General features: G+C 47.7%; 9 protein-coding genes across 9 annotated transcripts; 4 read left to right on the top strand and 5 right to left on the bottom strand.

Annotated features, from left to right (window-relative positions):
- The first annotated feature begins 84 nt into the window (after positions 1-84).
- AGABI2DRAFT_203063 (hypothetical protein) lies at positions 85-2133 on the top strand. The gene is made up of 8 exons (XM_006460146.1): positions 85-377; positions 429-480; positions 531-567; positions 627-1006; positions 1060-1389; positions 1441-1546; positions 1604-1755; positions 1822-2133. Exons 1-8 carry the CDS (start codon positions 166-168, stop codon positions 2017-2019), a joined length of 1467 nt encoding a protein of 488 aa, XP_006460209.1. The 5' UTR covers positions 85-165; the 3' UTR covers positions 2020-2133.
- An 8-nt stretch (positions 2134-2141) lies between these two features.
- Positions 2142-2673, bottom strand: AGABI2DRAFT_177846 (hypothetical protein; the record flags this gene model as incomplete). The annotated part of the gene is made up of 2 exons (XM_006460147.1): positions 2142-2361; positions 2415-2673. 2 exons carry the CDS (start codon positions 2671-2673, stop codon positions 2213-2215), a joined length of 408 nt encoding a protein of 135 aa, XP_006460210.1. The 3' UTR covers positions 2142-2212.
- Positions 2674-4849: 2176 nt separating this feature from the next.
- On the bottom strand, positions 4850-8977 carry AGABI2DRAFT_191977 (hypothetical protein). The gene is made up of 9 exons (XM_006460148.1): positions 8477-8977; positions 7678-8413; positions 7348-7624; positions 6448-7294; positions 5788-6395; positions 5693-5729; positions 5556-5641; positions 4930-5501; positions 4850-4868 (listed from the first exon to the last, which is right to left on the bottom strand). The coding sequence occupies exons 1-8, from the start codon at positions 8964-8966 to the stop codon at positions 5391-5393; spliced, it is 3192 nt and encodes a 1063-aa protein (XP_006460211.1). The 5' UTR covers positions 8967-8977; the 3' UTR covers positions 4850-4868; positions 4930-5390.
- Positions 8978-9061: 84 nt separating this feature from the next.
- AGABI2DRAFT_191978 (hypothetical protein) lies at positions 9062-10313 on the top strand (the record flags this gene model as incomplete). Its single annotated transcript, XM_006460149.1, has 3 exons — positions 9062-9387; positions 9441-10121; positions 10178-10313. Coding segments are annotated over 3 exons (1025 nt in total), but the record flags the coding sequence as incomplete, so codon positions are not given.
- An 8-nt stretch (positions 10314-10321) lies between these two features.
- AGABI2DRAFT_203070 (hypothetical protein) lies at positions 10322-11127 on the top strand. The gene is made up of 3 exons (XM_006460150.1): positions 10322-10538; positions 10587-10797; positions 10851-11127. Exons 1-3 carry the CDS (start codon positions 10330-10332, stop codon positions 11061-11063), a joined length of 633 nt encoding a protein of 210 aa, XP_006460213.1. The 5' UTR covers positions 10322-10329; the 3' UTR covers positions 11064-11127.
- Positions 11128-11136: 9 nt separating this feature from the next.
- AGABI2DRAFT_203071 (hypothetical protein) lies at positions 11137-14942 on the bottom strand. The gene is made up of 14 exons (XM_006460151.1): positions 14552-14942; positions 14452-14501; positions 14273-14398; positions 14101-14209; positions 13910-14049; positions 13500-13861; positions 12881-13446; positions 12711-12827; positions 12334-12662; positions 11929-12218; positions 11705-11865; positions 11612-11641; positions 11515-11559; positions 11137-11460 (listed from the first exon to the last, which is right to left on the bottom strand). Exons 2-14 carry the CDS (start codon positions 14479-14481, stop codon positions 11405-11407), a joined length of 2361 nt encoding a protein of 786 aa, XP_006460214.1. The 5' UTR covers positions 14482-14501; positions 14552-14942; the 3' UTR covers positions 11137-11404.
- Positions 14943-17889: 2947 nt separating this feature from the next.
- On the bottom strand, positions 17890-18426 carry AGABI2DRAFT_54974 (hypothetical protein; the record flags this gene model as incomplete). The annotated part of the gene is made up of 1 exon (XM_006460152.1): positions 17890-18426. A coding segment is annotated over one exon (537 nt), but the record flags the coding sequence as incomplete, so codon positions are not given.
- Positions 18427-20273: 1847 nt separating this feature from the next.
- Positions 20274-20599, bottom strand: AGABI2DRAFT_191981 (hypothetical protein; the record flags this gene model as incomplete). The annotated part of the gene is made up of 3 exons (XM_006460153.1): positions 20575-20599; positions 20433-20514; positions 20274-20381 (listed from the first exon to the last, which is right to left on the bottom strand). Coding segments are annotated over exons 1-3 (195 nt in total), but the record flags the coding sequence as incomplete, so codon positions are not given.
- A 3421-nt stretch (positions 20600-24020) lies between these two features.
- On the top strand, positions 24021-24393 carry AGABI2DRAFT_191982 (hypothetical protein). The gene has a single exon (XM_006460154.1). It carries the CDS (start codon positions 24061-24063, stop codon positions 24289-24291), a length of 231 nt encoding a protein of 76 aa, XP_006460217.1. The 5' UTR covers positions 24021-24060; the 3' UTR covers positions 24292-24393.
- Positions 24394-24913: the final 520 nt, after the last annotated feature.

Here is a 24913-nt window from a genome sequence, read left to right on the forward strand (position 1 = left end):
CTACAGAATCTCAGGCTTGTCTTGGGCTCGTCATAATATATATTGAACTCGCCTTGTGACGGTGGACCGCAGTACACCCCGCAGCGGAGATCATAGACCTCAAAAGGTTTGACACAGGTTCCCAGACACGACCTCTCACCGACCCCACAATACTACACTGCAACCATGTCAAATCATTCGAACGACAGTAACATGACAGAATGGGACCTTTTAGATGAACGAGCATCGCTCGTGGACACTGGCGATGCTTTTCCATCCGGTCCCACCTCAACCGAGGCTAAGGATGCGCCTCTGGCCATGCACCCTGCGCTCGGAGGAATGCATGAAGACTCTATTAACTCACAGTACGGATTGTTTGGCCAAGTCATAGCGGCCAGGTAAATGTACTATACTTATCAACGAGTCTGCGCTAACGCTATTCTTTGTAGTTCGAAGGGAACTTTCGAGTTTCCATCAGAAGCCCGCCTATATATGAATTGTGTATGATCCATTATTCCTTTCTTTTTGACGTCAGCTGATGTAGTTTGTAGAGCGCACCATTCTCGGCCTTGCTCTGCGGTGTGCAGGGTATGTGCCGTGAACATTAAATGTTTACTCGTATCTCTGATACACGCGATTATCATTAGGTGCCGGAAAATCGCACACCCTCGCTACCATGCTAGAAAATTTACTTATTCCAAATTTTAGGCCAATCGGCACACTCGAGGAGCCAATGTGTGCCTTGGTTCTTCACTATGGTGAAGGAGGCTCATCTTCGCTTCCCAGTGAAGTCGCTTGGCTGGCTTCCGCCTCACAGGACCATGATATCGACCTACCGACGGTCAAGGTTTACGTCTCACCTTCAAGCATCAAGACAATGCGCGAAACTTACCAAAACGCACTTGGTAGCAAAGTCGAGGTTCATCCTCTATACTTTTCAGAGTCTGAACTCGATGCCGAAGCCATCTTGTCAATGATGTCCGTTGATTCAACCGAATCAGCACCACTTTACATCCAGATGGTCTTAGTAAGTCTTCCGGAGACCTTGTTCATTGATGTTCATCTTAATGAAACCCATAGGATCGGCTGCGCAAACTAGGGGAGAACTTCAGCTGTCGCGCATTCCAAAAGGAGCTGGATATACTCAAAAAAGATTTGACCCCAGTTCAAAAAGGCAGCCTTGACCAGCGTCTAGCCCTTCTGCAATCCTTCTTAGAGCCTAGGGGTTTGAAGATGTCCGCCCGGCCCGTACGATTTTCCCGAGGCCAACTCACAATCATTGACCTATCTGATCCATTCATTGATGCGGATTCTGCGTGTGGTATATTTAACATTATATGTAGGTTCTTCACGAGGGTCGATATAGGTGACAACGTAGGAAAAGTGCTTGTAATTGACGAGGCGCACAAGGTTGGATGTGACGGTTGGCCGGGGTCTTTTGAACTAACCTGATATCTATAGTACCTTTCATCAAGCAAAGGTGGATCGACTGAGCTTACTCAAAGAATATTGAGCATGATCAGACAGCAACGTCATCTCGGTATGCGTATAATTATTAGTACTCAGGGTATGGTTCTTCTGTATCTGTTCTCCGGTTTCGTTGGCTTAATTCGTAGCATTTTAGAGCCCACAATCCTCCCTCCTATTATCATCGACTTATGCAATGTTGTCATTCTTCATCGCTTCCAGTCGCCTGCTTGGTGGGATCACATCGTCAAACACATCTCCGCCGATTTGTCCATCGGGGATGCGTTTAACCATGTGGTGCGTTTGCAGGTACCCCACGATTCGCTTGCTAGTTTATGAATTCTTGATACTCATCTCATATTTTTAATTTTTCAGACTGGACAGTCTATTGTATTCGCACCGTCCAGTCTTTCCTACCTCCGGGTAGAGGGTTGCACCGCCAGCGACGCAGGCATGGAGATGGAACAAAAGGCCGTCAAACTTTTAGGCCGACGCTATCTCGTATGTCAGACAAGGAAACGCTTGACGGAAGATGGAGGATCTTCCATCCTCACTCTTAGAGGTATCCAGTGATCTAGTAGGAATTGGAAATCGTGTGTTTTTTTAACTACCTTTCTTATTAAATGTAGAAAGTTGCTCAAATGTAAAATCTCCTGCTGTTTTTAGTTATGGGTAGGCGGCTCAAAATTAAGTATACGTAAGAAAGTACCTGAGTGAAGCTGCAACTGCTATCGACAAACGACTCAGGTAATTGATGCCGATGCTGTTAATATACAAGCCAATCTTCCGCTTCTTCCAATACGCTATCCCATCCAGATCCCTTGTTGAGAGTCATAACTCTCTCAACCTCATCCTTGCCTAATTTCCCGCCATAGAGATGAGGAAACAAGCCTTCTCCAGGACTTGGTCCACTAACTAATTCGTGCAAGATTAAAAAAGCGCCGTGATCAACATGCTTCCGATCGCACCTTTTGCATCGGGACTCTCCCATCGTATCTTTTCCTGGAGAGGCTTGAATGGCATTTTCAAGATATAAACCTTCTCATCGGTCCCGAAGAAGAGTCGCAAAGTCCCAGGGATCTGAGATGCAGTTGATAGATGAATAAAGCCACTTTGGCTATCTAGCTCGCTCAAAGGCAATTCATGGGGCAGAGGGCTGGGAGGAGTTGAATTGGAAGGAACGATCTTATAGACGTAGTCCGGTAGTCGCGATTCGGAATTGGACATGGTTGGACAAGGTTACGAGCAGAGTTTTGGAAATCAAGTGTGATGCCTAAAATAAGTACACAACATTTCGCCATACGGTGTGTGCAACAACATTGTGCACCAGGCCATGCAGTGGGCCATTGGCGAACTATGACTCATGTTGGGAAACAACCGAGTTCGAAGCTCCCGTCTATACCCCTTCCTTCGCATAACTAATGATTTCTTGAACCCATAAAGTTCCGTCTGTCTCCGGCATCCGGTGGCATATTCGAGATCCCTTGAACCGAAGCGAACCTGCAGCAATGCAATAGTTCCGATTTGATTGAGCTGGCCGAGCGCCTCAACTGAGCAATGATTTATGATTCTTGAAGTTGAGCGGTTGAAGTAGGACTAAACAAGAACACACAACGCGTTGTCTCTGGCTGCCATGAGCTTCTTCCAAAATTCCAACAAGCCAGCATCCTTTTTCCAGAATCCCCTCAACGCAGAAACTTCTGGCTCAAAGCCTGCTAACAATGCTTTCAATCCTCTCTCCAACAATGCCCTCAATCCCAATCCTCCCTCCAACACTTTCAATCCTCCCTCCAACCCTCTCAATCCTCCCAATTCCCTCAATCCTCCCCCGAATACTCTTAATCCTTCGAATCCTCTTAATCCCTCCAATTCCAACGCTCAGTCCAACGCTCTCTTTGGCGGTACTTTGTTCTTATTTTCCTCGGTCTGAATCAACAATGACATCTTGCGTAGGCAAGCCTGCACCCAATATTTTCGGGAGTACTAGTACTCTAGGTTCAGGAGGAGGTATAAATACCAATCCTATTACCTCATCATCATCTACTGCTTCTGGTGGCATTTTTGGCAATAGGCCCAGTTCAACTACACCATCTGGCGGCCTATTTGGAGGCGGCTCATCTCTCGGTGATGCCACGAAGCCGACAGGTTCTCTCTCTGGTGGCACTTCGACCGCTGCACCCTCAACAAACACCCTTTTCGGAAATGCCGCTTCTACTCCAAGTGGAGGCTCCATCTTCGGTGGCCCAACGTCAACAACACCAAAGCCCACTGAAGGTAGTGCGAGCAACAGTGTTAAACCCAACAGTAAGCTCAAATTAGATTCAACTCGATGCTCATTCTCATGTCGGTCTTGCAGTCTTTGGAAGTACCACTACATCGACTGGTATGTGAATATAATTTATTCTGTGGCAGACAGAGTATTCACCCACCCCATTAGCTCCTGCCACCGGCGGAAGTTCAACCGGTGGTTTATTCGGGCTTCCCACTAAACCAGCTGAAAGCTCAACCGCCACAACCTCGCCGCCCATAACACAACCCGCCGCAGGTACCTCTTCTGCGTCAACAGGAGGAACTGGCCTTTTCGGTGGCGGTGGTCTTTTTGGAAAACCGGCTGCTTCAACTACAACGACAGCTCCTACTACGACAAATTCTGGAACAACTACTCTTCCCGCTGGGAGTCTTTTTGGCTCAAAACCAGCGGAAAAGAAGGATACTCCTGCTCCCGCCGCTCCTGGTACAATTGATTTCAATTGGCCTTCGATCTTGTCGCTGAAATGGCTTTAGGTCCCTTGAATCTCTTTGGCACGAAGAAAGATACCCCAACATGTATGCTGTTTGCCCAACATCCTTTTCATCATCATTAAACTTACGATATTGCTGAACATAGCGAAGTCGGAGGATAAATCAATAACAGGTGCATATCTCGATTTTGCCTTCTAGATTTGCTGTAGCAACTCAAATCGATCACAATACTCTTTCAGCTCCTGTTATGAACCTACCGACAGTGGCGGTGCCTCCCCCTTCTGCACTGAAGGGTAAGACGCTAGAAGAAATTGTGAACCGCTGGTCTTCGGATCTAGAAACTCACGCTCGTGAATTTAATCGCTATGCAGCGGAAGTTGCTGTATGGGACCGTGCATTGATCGAGAATGGAAACACGGTCAGTCTTTTTTCTACGGTCCTTGTCCTTTAAAGTTTCACATTTCCATCCATAAAGCTTTCTGCGCTGTATAGTCATATTGCTGCTGCAGAACGCCAACAGGACAACATCGATCAATCTCTGGGTCATATAGAACAGCAACAAAATGATCTAGCGGCGACTTTGGATGCATACGAAAAAATGTCGCAAGAATTATTGGGTATACAAAGTGGAAGCTTGCGGACGCTCGACACTGGGCCTGCCGATACGGAAAGAGATAAAAAGTACGTTTTGTGCTTGCCTCGAAACTAGTCTCATACCTTATATCCCCCTCCTTTAATAGTTATATGCTTGCAACCGATCTACATGCGCAACTCGATGATCTATCTGGATCTTTGACTCAAATGATTGATGCGGTCAATGGCTTGTCCATCTCCAACAAGCCCAACGGAGAGTCAAACGACGATCCAATGACTCAAATTTCACAAGTTCTAAGCAGCCATCTTGAGAGTTTACAGTGGATTGACGGTGCTGTTCGAGAGGTTGAGGGAAAAGTTTCTGATGTCGAGAAGAGGGTTAAGGATTCTGGCTACAACCTGAATGGTGGCCCCAATCAGGGAAAATCCAGAGGCTTTGGACTCCATCGATGATCTTACTCGCTAGATTACCAAAATTTGTTTTTGCATGTATGATGAATCGCTGATGACATGGTACACGATGTATATATATATACTAAGGTATAGAGGTGAAGTGAAAACAGAGCAACCCGACGAAACCAACTAGGACCAATAGCGGAACAAGATTTTTAGAGAACACTATACCTGCCAGTTGCCGTTGGGTTCCGCATTTCTGCCTGTATGGCAGCAGCAGACGCTTCTATGAGTAGACGCTTGATTTCGCGTACCGCTTGCTCAACCTGATTGAGTCCTTTGAGTGTTATCGCTCTGTTAAAGGGAGAACTACTGCTTACCCTGTATTCTTCGTTTGATTCAATAAGTAGATGGAGTTTGGGCGGTCCCTCGGCTGGTGGCTCTTTTCCAGTTTCATAATAAATACCTTGAGAACGCTCAGTCAGATACACCGAACCGTAGGTTGTGAAGGACGTACCTTTATTAGTAACTGAAGCACCAGTCATGTCGATGAGCTGAAGAAAAGAGACGTGTCAGATATCTTAGACGTGCTGAAGACAATTGAGTACTCACCTGGGTCATGGTCTCCTTGTTGGTAACACGCCAACGGGCTTTCTGAGGATAATCATTGATGGGTATGATTGCATGGAAATCAGTTGAATCAGGATTGATCTTGCGCCCAGATTCCTCCGCTTGTAACTGTGACTGTAACACCAATTTCGACGCTCTAAGCTGCGCATTCAACTTCGCCACGACATTCAAAGCTTGTTTATGAGCTGGAGTATCTTTGCCTGCACGAGCAGCAGCTTCTTCAGCCGCGCGCATCTGACTCTGTATTCTCTCTTCCTCCTTGGCATGTGCAAGGCGACGTGCAGCAGCGACCGCTCCTGAGACTCCCAAAAGGCCTTTAGATGAATCTGGTGCGGGACCACGCTTGATTTCGACCTTGAAGTTGCCAAAGTTCATATCATCGTTACTAACAGCGCCAGCGTTTTCTACTTTGGCCGCTGCCCCGGCGGGGGCAATTGCTTCAGGCTTGTCTTCATCTGTTGGCTCGCCATATGCTTTCCTTTCTGCCTTTTCGCGAGCATCACGTTCTTTATCCAGTCGATCTAAGCCCTTTCCACCAAATCCGGAACCAGCAGCCTGAGCTTTCCCTGATTTGACTTTCTCGAGGAAACCTAGGAAGACGTTGACGAAATTACGTTACTCTGGAATTGTAATGCTACTTACCGTTTGCCAAGTCCTCTAATTCTTGCGGAATTGAGGCGTTACTAGCCTTGAGAGCGCGATGAATATCAACTGAATAGCGATCCTGTTCGGGTGTAATAAATGTAACACATGTACCCTTATTACCAGCGCGACCCGTACGCCCAGCGCGATGAACATAGTCTTCCATGTGGTTCGGAGCATCATGATTAATGACCAATTTAAGTTGCTTCACGTCCAGACCACGAGCAGCTACTGAAGTCGCGATAACGATGGGAACGACGCCAGACTTGAAATCTGCGATAGTTTGATCACGGTCTACTTGATCCTTCCCCCCATGAAGCGACATGCAGAGATAGCCTTTGCGCATAAGTTCTCGGAGAAGGTTATCAGCAGCTTCTTGTCGGTCAACAAAGATCAAGGTTCTACACTCTGGATCCTCGTTATACATTTGGCCAAGAATTTCCAGAAGCCGATTGAATTTAGTGTCCTCCGCACGGACTTCGACGATTTGTTCAATTTCGGCTGCAACAACTGATCTGCCACCGACAGTGATTTCGAGGGGCTTCCGTAAAATTTTCCGCGCAAGCGAATCCATTTGTTTGGGAAAGGTTGCAGAGAAAAGGACGGTTTGTCTATCAGGCCGTGTGTTATTGACAATTTTCATGACCTGTGGCTCGAAGCCCATATCGAACATACGGTCAGCTTCGTCAAGAACAACGTAAGTCACCCGTTTGAGATTGGTGACGCGACCTGAATTGGCCGTCAGCAAATCTATCATGCGACCGGGTGTGCAGACGATGATTTCAGCTCCCTTTTTAAGTTCTGCAATTTGATCCTTGATAGGCGAACCGCCGTATGCACATACAGCCTATCAAATGTCGTTTCAAGAACGCAACAGCAGTAGAAATTTTGAGCACTCACCCGTAGACCCAATACTTTCAAAAAGGGCTTACAATCTTTGTGAATCTGGACAGCCAACTCGCGTGTCGGAGTCATGACGACTGCAATGGGGCCTTCCATTTGTTCGAGAGGACGCTGGTCCTTGATGTGACGGAATAAGGGCATTAGAAAGGCGATTGTTTTACCGGAACCAGTCTTGGCTACACCAATAACGTCTCGGCCAGACATGATGGCAGGTATGGCTTGGGCTTGGATAGATGTCGGGGCAGTATAGTTCAAGCGCTTGATAACGTCGAGACTGCATTTATGGCTATCAGTAGCTGGAATGGACGAAGATGGTCAAATACGTACCAGTTGGCAGGCATGCCAAAATGGCTCCATTTTGTGACAGGGCGAGGGCAATCAATACCACGGATTTTGATGCTGTCCAGCTCAAGGCGCAGTAATTCAGCTTCATCGTCAGTCATATGTGCGATATCAGGTGGAGGGACATAAAATTCCTTTCTGAACGGCTCATAATGAATACGTGAATGATCGACTGTGGCCAACTCTTTTTTTTTCGCCTTCTTTGCGGCCAGAGCGAGGATATCCTCCGGATTGAGTTCCGTTGCATCGAGTTCATCAACGGTACCCTCTACTTCGGCCTCCACGCCATCATCTCCCATCTGGTCATCCAGACGAACCCGAGACTGAAGGCCATTGGTAGTTATCATTTTCTGCATGTCTTCCAGATTCACTTTCTTGACCTCTTCTTTGACCCCACTCATGAAGGCATCGAGAGGATCGACTTCGTCCTCTTCAGCGACTTCCATGGTATCTTTCGCCTTGGCTTTCAATGCTTGGTCCATTCTGTTGGCTTCCTCATCATCATCATCTACTTCTAGGTCACCAACAGTCGCGTCGTCCTTCATGCTCATGTCAACGGCGGGCATATCCCCCAAAGTCTCTAATTTGCGCTTTGTTTCTACAGAATCATCCATTGAAGCGAGACCCTTGACGACCGAGAACTCGGGTTTTAGGGGAAGACCCTTGAGACCTAAACCTCCAAGCGCAGCGCGATTGAGTTGGCCAGTCTTGGTTGCGGGGGCTGGAAGGCATTAAATCAAGTACTGTGAAATCACGCTTCCGCAGCAGTAGGAGTCAAACTCACCAGGTGCAGCTCTCCCGGCGAGGGCCATGGCTTTGGCCTTGGCCTCGTCGAGAGCCTTCTTTGCTTCACGTTCTTTTTTCCATGCCTCTAGTTTAGCGCGCTTGGCTCTCATTTTCTCGTCTTCAGGCTGGGATTGCGACACAATGGATTCTTGCCCGGAGGGACGCGGTGGGGTTTGAACACGTTCGCGAGAGCGGGACCTCCTTCTTTCTTCCCGTCTATCGTCGCGTCCGTCACGATAGTCCCTTCGCCGGTCATCTCTATATCTATCATCCCGGTGACGGTCTCTGTCTCTGTATCGGTCCCTGTCCCTGTCTCTGTCTCGATCTCTGTCCCTTTCTCTATCCCTCTCGCCGTCATGGCGTGATCTGTTGCTGGGCCTTGGGGCATTGCGCCTGGTCGGCGACGGAGACCGAGGTGAAGAACGATGAGATGGTCTTACCCGTTTGTTAGAGGTATCCGGTGTATATGACCTGTCCCTACGAGCCATGATGGTGGATGAGGCAGAGCAAGCAAGTGTTTGGTGCTGTTGTGCGACTCGCTGGATTAATTTCGGTTTATTTACATAACCAATTAACGCGTCGTCCATGTCTCCCAACCCGCTCGACCCGGCTGCCCTTGTTTCGCTGCTTCCAACCCTCCTCCCTCCGTCCTCTACTTTATCTAACGCACAGGATGCTCTGGTCTCTCTGATCCACGCAGCATTCTCTGCCCTCGCCTTCCGTCTGACCGCTGTAGACGAATCATCGTCATCATCTACCTACCAAACCAATGTTCTGCCTGTAGAATGGAATAAATCTGGCCCAGCCCATTACACTCTCAAGTACAGACATGAACAGAGTAGCCTTGAGTTTGTCGTTAATGTGTCCAAGCTGGGTAGTCGCACGCTCATCAATACCATCGCCCTTGAGGCAAGCAGCCAATCCATATCCATTCACTTCTGCTGATCCTGATCTTACCATAGACGGATAAAGTAGCTTCCCTCGACGTCGCGACTGACGACTTCACGTCTCCTTCTTTCTTTCCCCACGCCATTGGCAATACAGATTCGCCACCTTTGATCCATGGATTTATATCGTCGAACAGAGTGACAGACTTTATGAATCAGTTAAAGCTAAAGGTTCTGACCAAGATCATCCCTGGCCTCCGCAAAGAGGGGTATTCTGAGATCAGCGAGAGTTCCGGATCGAGCGCTCGCCCACCACCAGAGGCACATACTCCTGGTCCCTCTGCGGAACCTCGACCACGGGCACCTCCGCAAGCACCCCCTGCAAACCCATACCAGCCACAGCCCATGTTTCCAGATAATCCCCTGGAAATAGGAAGGCGAGATTTAGATCCCTTTGCTGTAGATCCATTCAGCCCTCCAAACCTATTTCCACCTTCGAGAAATGGTGATGGCATGTTTGTTGGACCTGACCATCCCATTTTTGGTGCTCCAAGAGGAAGGGGTCCGTGGGGTGGCGATGGCTTTTTGCCTCCAATGGGTGCACCTCCAGGTGCTAGGTTTGATCCCATTGGCCCCGACCCATTCCCACGGCGAGGTGGTTTTCCTGGGCGAGGTGGGTTTCCAAACAGGGGAAGAGGTAGCAGCGGGCATCCCAGTGGCGAACCCGACAATGACGAATTCATGCCTCCCGGAGCTGTGAGTCTGACACATGATGACGCGGCTGCGGAACGCTGACTGTGATCAATTAACAGGGCGATATGTACATGTGAAGGCTCCGTGTCTGAGTTTCCGTTTGTGTAGTATAGTGTAGTGAAGTAGTAGCTGTTGTAGTCTGTGTGGCAGCCGCCTGATCTCGTATGAGTATAAATTCCCTCGGCTTCTTGGTTCTCTTCCATCACTAAGTATGTCTTCCTCATCTCACTTTCCATCGAGTCCCGCAAGATTCTCGCCACCCTCAAGCCCTGTATCCCCAACATCTCCCACTCGAAGGCAACGACCCGTCCCTCCCGGCTTTCTTCCTTCTCCACGAGCCAAGCAGAAGCGCGTCTCCGAAATGACCGTCCGTGAATTACAGGACCTTCATGCCCTCAATTCCGGCATTCTATCCTCACCGTATGCCCATGTTTTCCCATAAACGTAATCTTATCTGATCTTGGGCAGGGGAGCGTCTACTTCCACTTACGTTCAAAGGGTATTAGCTGAGCAAGCTGCTGTAGAATCTCGATTAATCGAGCTCGATGGAATAGAAACCATTAATATAGGTCTGAAGAACACTCAGATACGCGGAGAAAACGATATGGTCATCGATCCACCGCCCGAGCCTCCCGCAAATAGGACCCTCGAAGCCAAAAAGAAGGCCATGGCTAAATTTGTACGTCGATCGTCCATTCTCCGATGTCGGTTTGGAGTTGAAATTAATTCAAGGGACAAAGCATTGCATTAGGCCCAAACGGCAACTCTGGTAAGAGCTCAGGTTTCAGCATGCAAGAAGCTATGGAGCTCGAACGCCAGGCGTTTTTGTTGGACAAGGAGCGTGAGCAACGTTTGTTGGAGAAGAAACGCAAACAGGGTATTCCAGTGAACGGAGAAATCCTTACCAGGCAAGAGAGGGAGGCACGCATATGGGCATTCATGTGAGTCCATCGACGCTATCCTCTGTGAAGTGCAATCTGATGTACGTCTAGGAATCACAAGCCCACAGACTCGGATCTGGAAGACGATTCGGACCCGGATTCTGATGACGATGATCCTTCCGCGTGGTTTGAGGACGACCAAGACGATGGTCGCAAAGGACAGGATATCGTTGAACCTGATTTTGAAGATTTTTCTCATATCATACGCATCGACGCCAGCAGAATGCGCTACAGTACTTTTTACGAGCCTCGGGATGAGGGTGACTAGGCAAACGCAATTAAATGTATTTGTAGCTTGTATTCAGTAATCAATTTAATGGTAAGCACGTATAAATTTTGTGAGCATTAACGAGCGTGAACTGGACAACTTTTTCCTCGCTGAAGCCAAGACGAAAGGCACGCTGATAGTATAATTTCAGGGGTCTCGGCTTCATGGGATCGAAGATGTAACTTACCATTATGGAAACTGCAGAAGCAACTCAAGCGGGCGACAGTCGAACCTACAACGTAGTGTTAATCACGAAAATTGATGGCAAAGAAAAGACAACATGCCTTTGACAAACTCATCAAGGCAAATAACACCTATAAGATGTCAAATATATCAGAATGCGGTAGCGTACATCATCAATAACTAAAGAGACTCACATTCCACACCAAGCAAGGCGCTTTCAGCGGGTAGCCGATATACGAGGTAGCGAGAGGTTGGTAAATCTTGTCCAGGCCCGCCTTCAAGGCATTGTCTAACATGTTCTTCCTGTTCCACTGCATCTCCGACCTCATCCAAGTTTTGGTTACAGACAGGACAACTAAATAGGGACAAGACTTGGTTAACATGTATATCCAACAGAAAGGGGAAGGGAAAGGCGCACTCCGCAAGATCACTGAGCTGCGAACTTGATTGCCTCCGTGTCAATCCACCGGGAACGGTCAGCCTCTCTTGGTCAACAACGATGCGTTCTATCGCACTGCCATTGCGATTGCTCAATCTGGATGGGATATTTGCAAAAACTTCATCATAGCACGTGCGACAGACCCGTTGCGAGCTCGAAGAACCCACTGGCTCTTGCCCAACTGGATCATACACAATGTCAACTGTATCAAGCAAGACTCTGAATGACGAGCAGCGGTCGCAAAAGATTCGTCCACATTTACGGCAATGCTAAGGTAGCTTTGAGTTCCCTTACCTCTTGCCAGATGCTAAAGAAGTACTTACGTGCTAAAGAGACAATCATCAGTATTGCGCATCCACCGAAATAGTAGAAATTGAGACATACACGGCGGATTAAAAAGGTAAATTTTCTTTGACAGTCCCTACATTGATTCACCTGGTCATCACGTTCCCATTGCGTAGTCAACGTTTGAGGGGTAGGCAAAGTCCAATGCGGTGTGATGACTTTCTGTGGAGCCTCCCGAGTCGGCACGCGGAATTCGGGAGCTTGAGAGAGTTGCGGAGTAAGATCAGTAGGGCCACGCGACACCCCAGGCCTACTGTGATCCGTCTGTATTGACATCCTTGAGAGCGATCTTCTGTCTTCGGCCATCGCGAAAGGATAGTGGAACTCCTCTTCGGAACTCGTATCCTCATCGATGTGTTGATCACCGTCTGGAAAACATGTAAGTGAAAGCAGAAGATGTATAGATATTGTAAGACCTGTATCAGTCAATACCAATCCTTGAGCACCTGCTGCGAGTCGCCGTCGCTTTAATTCCCGACTATAAGCATTCAATAACACTTCAGCCTGTCTTCTGCGCTCGGGGTCCTCGTCGCCTGGATTAGGCGAATGAGTCGGGGTACACAAACTTGCTTAGGGACCGACTTACTCAGAATACCTGAGCGCAGTTCCTCCGTAGCCCGTTCAAGCTTAGCAATTGAACGCCGAGCTTCCATGGACGTCATAGTGTCGCTCTCGCCATCGCACGGGGAATTTCCGGCAAGATAGCGAGCCCGACCAACGTAATCTTGGGCAGAGGAAAAAAATGAGGAGGACATTGCACCTAATTCCTGTCCTTCGCTTTCATTAAGTTCCCGAGACTCTTCGATGTAGGGTATCAATGTGCCATCAGAATCCAGATGATACATTGAGCCATCCGGCTCAAGATAAGGTAGAGGAGGGATGTCTAACCGTCGCCTCATGATTCTTACCCACCGCCGTCGGCGCACCCAAATAGGAACTGAGCGGCCAGGAATCGGAGAAGATAAAGAAGCGTTTCGTGAAGATGACCCGCCGAATCCAGCAGCAACCACCCCACTGCCATTCAAAATTCTGTCAAGTTGAGGTGGTCGTTCTCCGCTCCACCTATCGTCGGGTTCATCGAAAGATTGTGAGTACTGCCACCCTTCATCTGCATCAACTCCAGGATCTGTAACATCAAGAGTCCAGTCGGACCTGCATACATAAGTATCAGTCTCAAGACAGATTTTACAATAGATAATGCTTACAGCCAGAAATGACTTCGTTCTGTGTTATCAGTGTTTGGTCTGTCTATGTTGACGGGTCGAGGTATGTCCCAGTAAGCATCGCGAAATGGAAGCTGAACCCCATTTTTTGAAGCGGGTATTAAACGTATCCCTGTCTCTTCGTCGGGCCGTGGTAACTTCAGCTCAAAAGGTGGGCGACGACCACGTTTTCCAAGACCCGAAGCAGAGAACTTTGGTCGCCCACCAGAGGTTGCCACCGTTTTCAGACGTAGATCGAGACGTTGGTTCTCATAAAGGATTATAGGGAGTGTCGTATGCACCAATAGTGGGTTGTAAGGGGTTGTCGTACCACGCCATCTCTCGGCTTCCGCTTGTTGTAATACCTGGGCGAGGGTGAACATATCAAAATGAAAACTGAAATTTACGCATACCTCACAAATCCATACTTCAAACACGGCAGCCGCAGCATCGTAGGCAGTTTCTCCCCAATTATTACGTATCAAAGGATTGGCATCCTGTTTCGTGAGTAGATAGAGCACGACGGGAAGATGTCCTTTGGACGCCGCGTTCACTTTGGACCGTCAGATAGAACAAGTCTGGAATGTGCCGAAACAAAACCCACTTAAAGGTGTCCATCCGTCTTTGCTACGGACGTCGACGCCGGGAACGCTGTCGACCGGGGTTGAAGCACCCCCTTTCTCACAGAGGTATTTTACGATATCAAGGTATCCCTATGAAACCGACCTGAGTCCCAGTCCAAGCAAAAAAAGGAAAAAAAAAGAGCATGGACACACCTTTGAACAAGCATTGTGCAGGGCGGTCCAACCATCAGCATCACGGGCGTGAACGTCAGCCTTACTCGGGAGAAGGTAACTGACAATGGGCATGTGCCCATTCAATGCAACTTTGTGAAGTGCTGTCTGTCATAGGACTAAATAACTGCGCACATGCTTAGCCAAAAAGGAAACCATACCTCTCCCTCACGGTCCTCCAAGTCGGGCATAGCACCACATTCTTCCACAACTTCCGGTAGTCAGTCAAACGACAACAGAAGCAACACGAGATGACCTTACGCCATTGAACAATATGCAGATGGCCCTTACTGGCAGACGCATGAAGGGCTGTATATCCGGTCCTCGTTGACGCATCATTGGCCAGGCTAAATTGCTGGACGTCATTGCTCTCAACCGCACTCCTAAAAAGTCTTTTCAAAAGTGGCAAATCGCCACTAGATGCCGCTGCATAGAGTGATTCGAGTTGTGCAGGAGAGGGAAGCGTAAGCGCAGGTGCTTGCAGGCTGGTTTGCAAGGGAGGAGAGGCTTCTGAGAGAATGCCAGATGAAGATGATTCACAGGGAGGACCATTTTCGACAACCAACAGGTTTTGTTGACGCAGCTGAGGCGATTGAAATTGAGTCTGAGCTGAGGGTTCTTCTGGGATTTCCAGAGATGTGACTTGTTCCCTATTTCCTTCTCGCGATGTTGAAACTGATACGGCAAATTCTGACCCGGGGACTGCTGAGGCGCCCACTCCGGGATACACGAACGGTTGGTGATCATCATCTTCATCTCTGTCCCCGGTTTCCTTGTGTTCGGGGAGGAGGGTTGTGTGCGTTTCTTCTTCACGCTGTGCGAGGGCCAATCTGTGAGCTAGCCATTCGTCTTCTGAATCATCGTGCTCCGAAGTCATCACATGCGAGTTCGGCGTTCTAGAAGAAACAGTGGGTTAAGGATTTACTGAAAGTATTATGTATCTCATACTCTTCGATGGTGTCCAAGAACCCAGCCTGGTGATGAAGTGGATCGGCCATAAGAAGAGTTAGCTAGCGGCCAACCCAAAGGTCAAGCGGAAAGCGAACGAAACGTAAGGCATAAACATCGTGGAAATTTCTTTTAATACTTCGCTGCCTTGTATGGCTTGGCACTAGCCCCGTAATGGACCATAGGTGTTTGATCACATGCACTGGGCTGCTGAGTCAATCATGAGGCGGCTGGATTCTCAGAACATTATCATATCTCAGAAACTATTTGTTATCGTGGTAATATCGTGGTCTTGTCACGCTATCCTATGAACATTGTGATGAATGTCACTTTTTTTTTTTTTTTTTTTTTTTTTGGTGGAGTCAATGACGTTCAGACACTTGACGGCTAGCCCGTAAGGGGTCAGGTTCCTCGGTCGACTATAACTGCGAATTTTTCGCGGAAAACAAAGAAGTATAGACGGTAAGCAGCTCCATAGAGAAATGCTTTAGGCACTGTATCGTGTGGGACTCCGTTCCTAGTTAAGGGACCAGGGATCAAAAAAAGCGGTTACCCACTAAAACCCTATTCTTGCTTATCCAGTCAACTTCGAGGGAGTTTTCGTTTTCGAGAAGACCTTTCCAGGTGTTTACTACCAGGTCTTCTCTTATGGCTTTTTTGTCGAATTTTCTTGCATCGGCGTGGATGCAGTCCATACGTAGTCTATGGTTTATCTTGAACTTGATGGTGTTGGCTATTTCGGTTCGTGAGGGCCAGTAGAGGTTCTCATTGTCGTGGTCAAGTACTCGGTCGCATCGTAGTTTCCATATGGTGTGTGATGCTTCGGATATGAGGATTTGATATAGTCTAGCTTTTCCTTCGGCGGATTTGTCTTTCGAGCGTTGGCGATTGGTTGAGGATATGCCTAGTATCTCACCTAGATGTGGCTTCCGCCAGGTTTCGCCTAAACTTGTCCAGATTCTCCTTATGATGTCCCAGATCTGAGATTGTCCCGGTATGGTGCATTGGCATAGGATATGTTCCATTGATTCGGTTTCTCTGCAGTGTGAGCAGAATTGCTTGGATTTGGTTTCGTCGTCGTTCATGTGATCCCAAAATTTTCCGATGCGGTAGGTTTCTCGGATAGCGCAGAAGAGGAATTCCCGGATCTTCCTTGTGATGTTTTTGTTTTTTCGTAGGTTCAACCAGATCTTCTCAGTTGAGGGGGCGTAGTTAAATCTACTTTTTATGTCCTCTTTGATTCGGCTTAGGTTTTCGTTGGTATTTTTGCTGATAGGTGGATTCGAGGCTTCGGTTAGGAGTTTGTAGAGGTTTGCTTGGGATTGGGTCGCAAGTTTTGCTCCTCGAGGGTAGTACGTGGTCGCAAGCGACGCTCCTTCGGTATCCCATGGTTGTTTGTTTAGGGCTTCTATTGCCATTTCATAGGCGGTTTGGAGATGGGGGGGTTTGCTTGATGGCTCGAAGATGTGGAAACTTGTCTTCGCTTTCCTGGCCTTTAGTAGGGTAAGGGCCTTTTTGATAGCTGGGCTGTTGGGGCATTGTGTCCACCCGTTATCTTCGTCTTGTTGGTAGTCGGAGGTTAGGTATTTAGCGAGTTTTAAGGAATCGGTGATGATCTGTAGGGGGGCGTAGATGTTTGTAGATTCTACAGCCATGATGACTGCGTAGAGTTCTGCGTTTGAGCCAGATTGGGGGCCGGGTGCCCTGGCGCTTCGGTTCCTGGGGTCATTCGGGGTGAGGAAAATGCACGAGCTTGCCTCAGCATTGTCACTGTGTTGGTTTCGGCTGGCGCATGCTATGTGGATGGTAGATAGCGGTGTGTAGTCTTCATCGAGTTCCATATCTAACTCTTCCGGAGGTTGTTCTGCGTCGGGGCTTTTGCATGTTGGGTCTATCCTGAAGGCCTCTTCGATAGAGGTGGGTTTCTTTCTTTCTACAAAAGTCATGTGTTGTTTGGAGTTTTGCGGTGGGGGATTGGTGGGTTGGTCAGGGTGGATTCTTGGATCCCAGGCAGGCTGGATGTTATCCAAAAGGTTCTTTGCGCGGGTTGTGCATTTATGTGGGTGAAGGCAGTCTAGTTCGAGTTTGTCGAAGGAGCAGTCTGCACATTCGCAGTTCCTTCGGTTGTGGTGGTCTGGATCCTTCAGTCTTTTAGTGAGGTTTATGGCGTCTTCAACGGTGACTGTGTTGTGGATGTTCCTCAGGTGTTTAGACGGGTTAAGGTTGTTGTCGTCTTTGGTGCCTTTTCTTTTGAAGGGATGTAGCCATATTGGTAGAAGGCATCGTATTTCATTGGAGATGTTGTTTTCGTCTATGGATAGGTTGAGCTGTCTTGCTGCTTTTAGACAGTCTTTGATGATTCTAGGTAGGTTCGAGTTTTTGTTGCTGCTCACCGTCCAGGCTTGGATGAAGAAATTTGTTCTTGGGTCGATTTCTCTTTCGTTTCCGAAGTGTTTCCTCGAAGGGCTGTGGGCCTTTAGGATTTCCTGTGCGATGGCTGGCCAGTGGGTTGTTTTGTCCGTTAGTAGAGTTTGGAGGTTTTTTGCCCTTATTGCGGTGTTTCTCCTTTGTAGGTTGGGTACTTTTCTGCCGCCTTTCTCGTGTGAGTCGGCCATGGTGGAGATGTTGATTCTGGCTTTAGCATTTTTCCAGAGGAAGTTCGAGGTAATTTTTATGAGTTCTTTTTCTGTTTTTTCCGGCATACCTTGCGCCATGGTCAGGTATTGGGTCATACCATGTACTGTCATTTGTATGGCATGTCTCCTTCCTTCTGTTCCGGGTTTGATCAGATTCCATCTGTCGAGTTTGTTCGAGACCTTGGTTTTGATCGTCTCCCATGGTTTGTCTTCGGAGCCACCGTTTCCAATCCACGCTCCAAGTATTCGTACTTTATCCCTGTCTCTGGTTATTCTGGTGTCCTCTGGGATTGGGTTGTGTCTTTCGGAGAGTTTTCTGGTTTCGGTGAGTGTTTCCCTGTATTCTCTTGAGCCTAACGGTATAATTTCAGTTTTTGCTATGTTGAATTTGGCGCCGGAGGCGAGGCACCAGTTGTTTAGGATTTCGATTAGGTCGTGGTAGTTGTCGTCTTTGTGGAGGAAGACGGTGGTGTCATCGGCAAACATCAGGACTTTGAGATTTTGGAGGATGTCGGGTATCTTCATTCCTTTCAAGTTTGATTTTCTGATCAGGCATGCAAGCGGTTCGATCGCTAGGTTGAATAGAAGGCAGGAGAGTGGGTCTCCCTGTCTTACTCCTCTTTTGACTGTGAAATCATTGCTCAGGACTCCATTTATCATCACCTGGGTGGTGGCGTTTTGGTAGAGAGCTTGGACCGTCTTGATGAAACCTTCTGGTAGGTTCATTCTTTGGAGGACTCTGACGAGGTAGTCGTGCCTTATTTTGTCGTATGCTTTCTCTTGGTCAAGCGCTATGATTGCGCCTTCGTTGGTGTGGTTCAGTTCAGCAAAACTTGTCATTAGGTCAATTGTGTGTATGTGGTTTATGATGCTGCGGTTTTTCATAAAACCTGCCTGGTTCGGGTGGATGATGTTCTGTGCTACATTGGCTAGTTTCGCCTGGATACTTTTCGCAAGGAGTTTGTAGTCTGTGTTGAGGACTGTTATCGGCCGGTAGTTGGCGATTTCAGTCTTTTCGCCTTTTTTGAAGATGGGACACATCCATCCTTCACTGAATTTTGACGTAGGGTTGTTGCCATACGTTTCAAAGTTGTTGAAGATGATTCGGAAGGCATTTATGATATTGAAGCCTTCTTTACCTTCTTTCTCGAGGTCGTCATAGCGTTTGTTTAGTATTTTCCACAGCTCATAGGGTATTCCATCTAGGCCTGGGGCTTTTCCGTTTGCGGCTGAGGAGAGGGCTGCTTGAATATCACCTTCGGTGATGGGTATTTCCATAAGTGTTTTTTCTTCATCCGAAAGGTTCGAGTCTATCGCATTCAGCGATTTCTGGATAGCTTCTTCTCTTGCGAGAGGGTCTACTTCTGTGTCGAGATCCTGGAGTAGATTGTGATGGTCTTTTGCGATTTCTGCCATTTTGTCAGATCTTGTTGCGTATAGCGGGACTGTTTGGTTGCTATTTGGTGGGATCTTTAGTTTACGAATGAGGTCTCGAGTAGTTTTCTGTTTCTGGAGTGAGGTCCAGTATTTACATACTGTTTCACCTTCGAGAAGGTTGCGGGCTGCTGCGGTATCTCTTTTTGCTTGGAATCTCAAGGTGAGGATTTCCTTTTTCTCTTTTGAGAGGGCATTCACTATCTTCCTTCTCTCCAAGTCTCGGAGAAGGAGGTCAGCATTTGTAGCACGTATCTCGGCGTCAACTTCTTTCATGCGTCTGTCAAGGAGAGAGGTTGTTTTTTGGGCATATTCCTTTGCGGTACTCATAATATCTATTTTGAAGGTTTCCCACTCAAATTGGGCCTTGGAGTGGTCAAGTCTATTAACGTCAATTAGTGGTGCAAGTTTTATGAGTAGCGATTTCCCAAGTTCTTCTATTTTTTGTAGGAATTTTCTGTTTCCGAGGACGAAAGCTGGGATAGACCAGCGTCCTTTGCCTATGTATGGGGTATTAGGTATTGATAGGTTAACGGAGATGAGTTTATGATCAGTGGGTATTGCGGTATCCTCTATTATCCATTCGTGAGCTCTATTGTATTGCTCATCTGTGGTATATATTCTATCTAATCTTGATTGGTGGTGGTTTCCGTTGTGTAGGAGAGAGAAAGCTCTCACGTTGGGGTGTGTTTCTCTCCAGCCATCTTTGACTTGGAAAGTCTTTAGAAGGTCTTGGAGAGCGTCAACCGTTTCGTGATTGTCCCATCTCCCGTTGCATCGGTCAAGGGGATGTTCCGTGACATTGAAGTCACCAAGGATTATGTCGGGAAAGGGGAGGGTCGAGGCAGGGTTACTCCACATTTCTTGGAGGGTCTGCCAGAACTCCTTGCTTTCCTTCATATTTGTGGGGGCGTAGATGTTTAACAGGGTGAGTGTTTCCGCGTTGTGCCATCGTGTTTCCAGTAAGATTGCTCTGCCGGGAATAATAGTCGAAATTGACATATTGTTTCCTACAGCTGCTAATCTCTGGTTTACCACGAAGGCAACTCCACGGGCGTTAGGGTTGTTGGGGTCTGGCGAAGCAAAAACGGATAGGTGGGCAAATAAATTGTTTATTTGCTCACTGTGTTCTTGACTGAGGTGGGATTCTTGTACGGCGAGAATGGCGAGCTTTTCGTCTCTCATTAGTTGATTTATCTTATTCCACTTGTTTGCGGGGTTAAAGATTGAGTTTGCGCCCCTTCCTTGTATGTTAAGGGCACCAACTTTCATGTTTGCTTTCGTACTTTTTTGCGGTTTGGGAAGATGAAGTGTTCGAATATGTAGTCTCCTCGTTCCACTATTAGATAAGATTCATGGTCACGTGTACGGACACGTAGTTTACTTGTTTTTCGTCTTCCTCTTCTTTTCCTCAGTTGTTGTCTTCAACTGAGGTGTGCGTATCGTGTTTCTCCCTCTACGTTCTAGCTTTGTCTAACAGTAACCTATAGTAACGCATCTGCGTCCTCTATAGGTAATATATTCAGTTGTTGTCTTCAACTGAGGTTAACGCATCTGCGTCCTCTATAGTTCTACAGGTTATGGGCCCCGCCTAAACAAGACTATAGGGATTCGTCGACCTCGCACCAACTCGTTGATTCATTTCTTATATTTTTTTTTTTTCTCGAGGTCATACAGGCACGTTACCTCGCATACATTCACTCTTTACGGTCACGACATGTCGGACAATATTCAAGATCATATTTTTCGGGTTACTTCATCGCAACAAGGACCAGGGACTTCCGGACAGGACGCATTGCGGCGAATGGCTATATCCCGTTCCTCCAGCAGTGCAGGTTCGCAGGATTCCCCTCCAATGCGCAATGTTACTTTCAATTTGCCTTATAATTCGCATACTTCCACTTTTCAAACTGTTTATCCGCATGATTCTCTTCCTTTTATTCATAATTCTTCGCATACACCTCATAATTCTCCTTTTTTCTTTCCTCCTACTTCTGGTCCAATTCCTTCACCTTTTCTTATTGCTCAACCGCATACATCGGCCCAAAATATTCAATCTTCTTCTGCTCAACCGATTACGGCTTCTGTTTCTGGTTCTGGTTTCACTCGTCAGTCACCGCCACATCTTCCTCATCGACGACCGTTACCAGCGGCACCACATCACAAACAACCACATTTTCAACCCACTTCTTTTCCTTCTGCGGCACCTATCTCTGTTCCTCCAGCATATCCAATTGTTTCTCAATTCCCTTCTTTTGTTTGTCCTCATCCGGGTTGTCCATCTCGTATTGTTCCTCAGCCTGTTTCTTCACAACCGATTCATTCTCCGTCTTTGTCTTCTTTACATCTTCCTTCTCCCGTTTTAGCACCTGTTCCTGCCATTTCTGTTTTACCTGGTAACACTGTTTCTTCCGTTTCGGCTTTACCTTCTGTTTCTCCTTCTGTTTCACGTGTTATTCGTTCTCTACCTTCTATTTCGCACATTGCAGTATTGGAGGGAGCCTCGAATTTTTGATGACTGGGATTCCAACATTCGCTCGCTCTTGGCTTCCTTTGGACCTGAGTATCTTGCACACATTTTCGATCCTACCTACGATGCACCTCATCCTCGTATCACACCGGCTTTTGCACCTATCCTCGGTCCTTCTCCCACACCACAGGAGCTTGTGACGTACGACGAGTGGTTTACAATCGATAATCAAATTAAGCACGTCATGCTTAACAAGTTATCGACTGCCGTTTCTGGATCAATCTCCGTCATACGTGATACTGGTGAAGCTCGTGCGATCATGCAAGCTTTACGCAAGGCTTATTCGTCAAGGGATTGGATCAGTGGCCGAAAGATTTGGGAGGCTTTGACCCGGGTTCATCATAACGGTGATCTTGATGGTTATTGTCGTCGCTGGCTCACTGATTATGCGCGTATCTGCAATTCCCGCTACCCAATATCAGTGACGCAGGCAATTATGACATTCTTTACTGGTCTCCCTTCTTCCGGACCGTTACTCTTTGCCAAAGATGATGCATTCCGTGATCTCGAGCGCGATCCTTCCCTCACCACCGACTATGTTTTTCTTATGATCAATCAGCTTCGTGATCGAGCTACCCTTCATAACTTCCGCTTGAACACCAGGGATACTCCCTCCACTGCCACATCATCTACCATGCCTCGTCCGACTTCTGTCGTTGGTCCTCGTCCTACCACCTCTAACACTACCAAACCCCATCCCCCCCCTTCTTCCACATTACCTCGACGCGACAATTCTTCGAGGGTTACACCTAGGGCTAATCTTGCATCTATGCCCACCGTGGATGATCAGGATGATTTGGATGTCGGAATACAGGAGTTGGTGATTGACGATTCTGGGGGTGATGATGATAGTGTAACTATTGCGAATGTGATTCTTCCTGCCTCAATTAACGGAGACTTCTCCACGTTGTTCTATCCTGCCTGCGTGATGTCTGCTCAGGACTCGGCTGACACTACAGTTGCCCATGATGACGAAAAATTTTCGGGTATTTTTGAAGCGTTGTTGGACTCCGGCACCACCCATCACATTTTTTCTTGCCGAGACTATTTTTCTTCGCTCGACTCAAACTTCACTCTGTCTGTGGTCACAGCCAACAATAGTCTCCTCCCAGTTCTTGGGCGTGGTGATGTTACACTTTTGTTGTCGTTGCCATCGGGCCCTGTTCGGCTGGTTCTTCGTGGTTGCCTGTATGCTCCTGATGTCCCCATCAATCTTATATCAGTTGGCTGTCTGGCTCGCAAAGGGGTATCCTGCCGTTTTGAAGCTGATGGGTCTGCTTCGTTAGTCCTTGCAGCTCCGGGTTCCACATTGCCTCTCGTCTGCCCTACTGTCTTGCGTGGTAATCTGTCTTACTTGATATGCCAATATGTCAACTCTTTTCGCTCTATTGCTTCCGATGACCCTTCGCTGGCACTGTTTTTATCTCCGCCCTTGACACCGGATCTTTGGCATCAACGATTCGGTCATCTTGGTCATGATGCGACACGCGCTGCCTTGACACGTAACTACGTTCTTGGTGTCAAATACGATGGTTCTTTTGACCGTTCTATTTGTCCTTCATGTGTCATTGGAAAAGGTGCCCAGCAACATCATCCTTACAAGGGTAATCGTGCGGACTCAATTGGCGGTCTCCTCCATGTTGACCTTTGCGGACCGTGGCCTGTTCGTACACCTTCAAAAGCCCTTTATGCATTTTCAATCCTCGACGATTTTTCTAACTTTGGCTTCACTACCTTGCTTGCCCGCAAATCTGATGCATTTGATGCCTTTCGTCTGGCCGAGGCCTTCCTTCTGAAGCAATGTTCTGCTTCTGTTCGTTCTGTGCGTACTGATGGTGCCAAGGAATTTGTTGAGGGCTCTTTTGGCAAGTACCTTCGTACCTCAGGTGTCCGGGTTCAGTTAACTGCACCTTATGCGCATCATCAGAACGGCAAGGCTGAACGTTTTATTCGCACCTTGGAAGACGGTTGTCAGACTCTGTTGGCGTCTTCAGGTCTTCCCGACCAGTTTTGGGGAGATGCCATGCTCACTTCACAATACCTTCGTAATCGTCTCCCGACTTCAACACTTCCTTCCGATATCACCCCTCATGAACGTATCCATGGTTCAAAACCTGACCTTGGACACCTTCGTGTATGGGGGTGCCTTTGTTTCCCTATCATTCCTCCCGAGAAACGTGCTAAGGCTGGTCCTCGTCGTTTTGAGGCTATCTTTGTGGGATATGAGGAGGGTCGTGTTGGGTATCGTGTGCGTTCTACTTCTGGCTCTTATTCTTTTTCTGCCGATGTTATCTTCGACGAATTGCGACCTGGCCGCCTGGGGGTGCCCCGCTCTCTTGTACTTCCATCTCCTACACTTGATGGGGGTACATCTGCTCCTCGACGACGTCTACGGACAGCTAAGGGTCAAGCATTTTCGGATGAAATCACGCGCAGAGCAGATGCACGAATGAAGCGAGGACTCGGTAGTCCACCAAAATATTCCACAGCTAATATCACTGCTTTAGCCAACTTTGGTGCATTGGAGGAGATCGTTCATGAACGCTATCTTTCCGAATTCACAGAGGATGCACTGGAGAAATGTGAGAGTGTATTGGTTGAATTGGCAGCCTATGAGGATAATCCAGGGGTTACCATGATCGCTACTTCGTTCGGGTACAGTAAAGCGCCGGAGTCATATAGAGAAGCAAAAGAAAGAAGAGATTGGTCATCATTTCAGAAAGCAATGGATCGAGAGTATGAGAGTTTGATGAAGATGAATGCGTTTGAGGTTAGCAAGTTACCCCCAGGACGGAAGGCTATTCAGGTACGATGGGTTTACGCATTCAAATGGGATGATATGGGGGTGCCAAAGGAAGGAGAGGAAAAAGCTAGGCTAGTGGCGAAGGGTTATAGTCAGAGACCTGAGGATTATGGTGAAACATATGCGCCAGTGGCGAGAATGGCGAGTATCCGGATTGTTTTGGCATTGGCAGCTTACTACGACCTAGAGCTCTATGGATGGGACTGCAAGACTGCATTCTTACATGCTCAACTCAACCGTGACATCTACATCCGACAGATTCCGGGTTACCC

The sequence above is a fragment of the Agaricus bisporus genome, assembly GCF_000300575.1.
Source record: "Agaricus bisporus var. bisporus H97 unplaced genomic scaffold AGABI2scaffold_4, whole genome shotgun sequence".
Lineage (NCBI taxonomy): Eukaryota > Fungi > Basidiomycota > Agaricomycetes > Agaricales > Agaricaceae > Agaricus > Agaricus bisporus.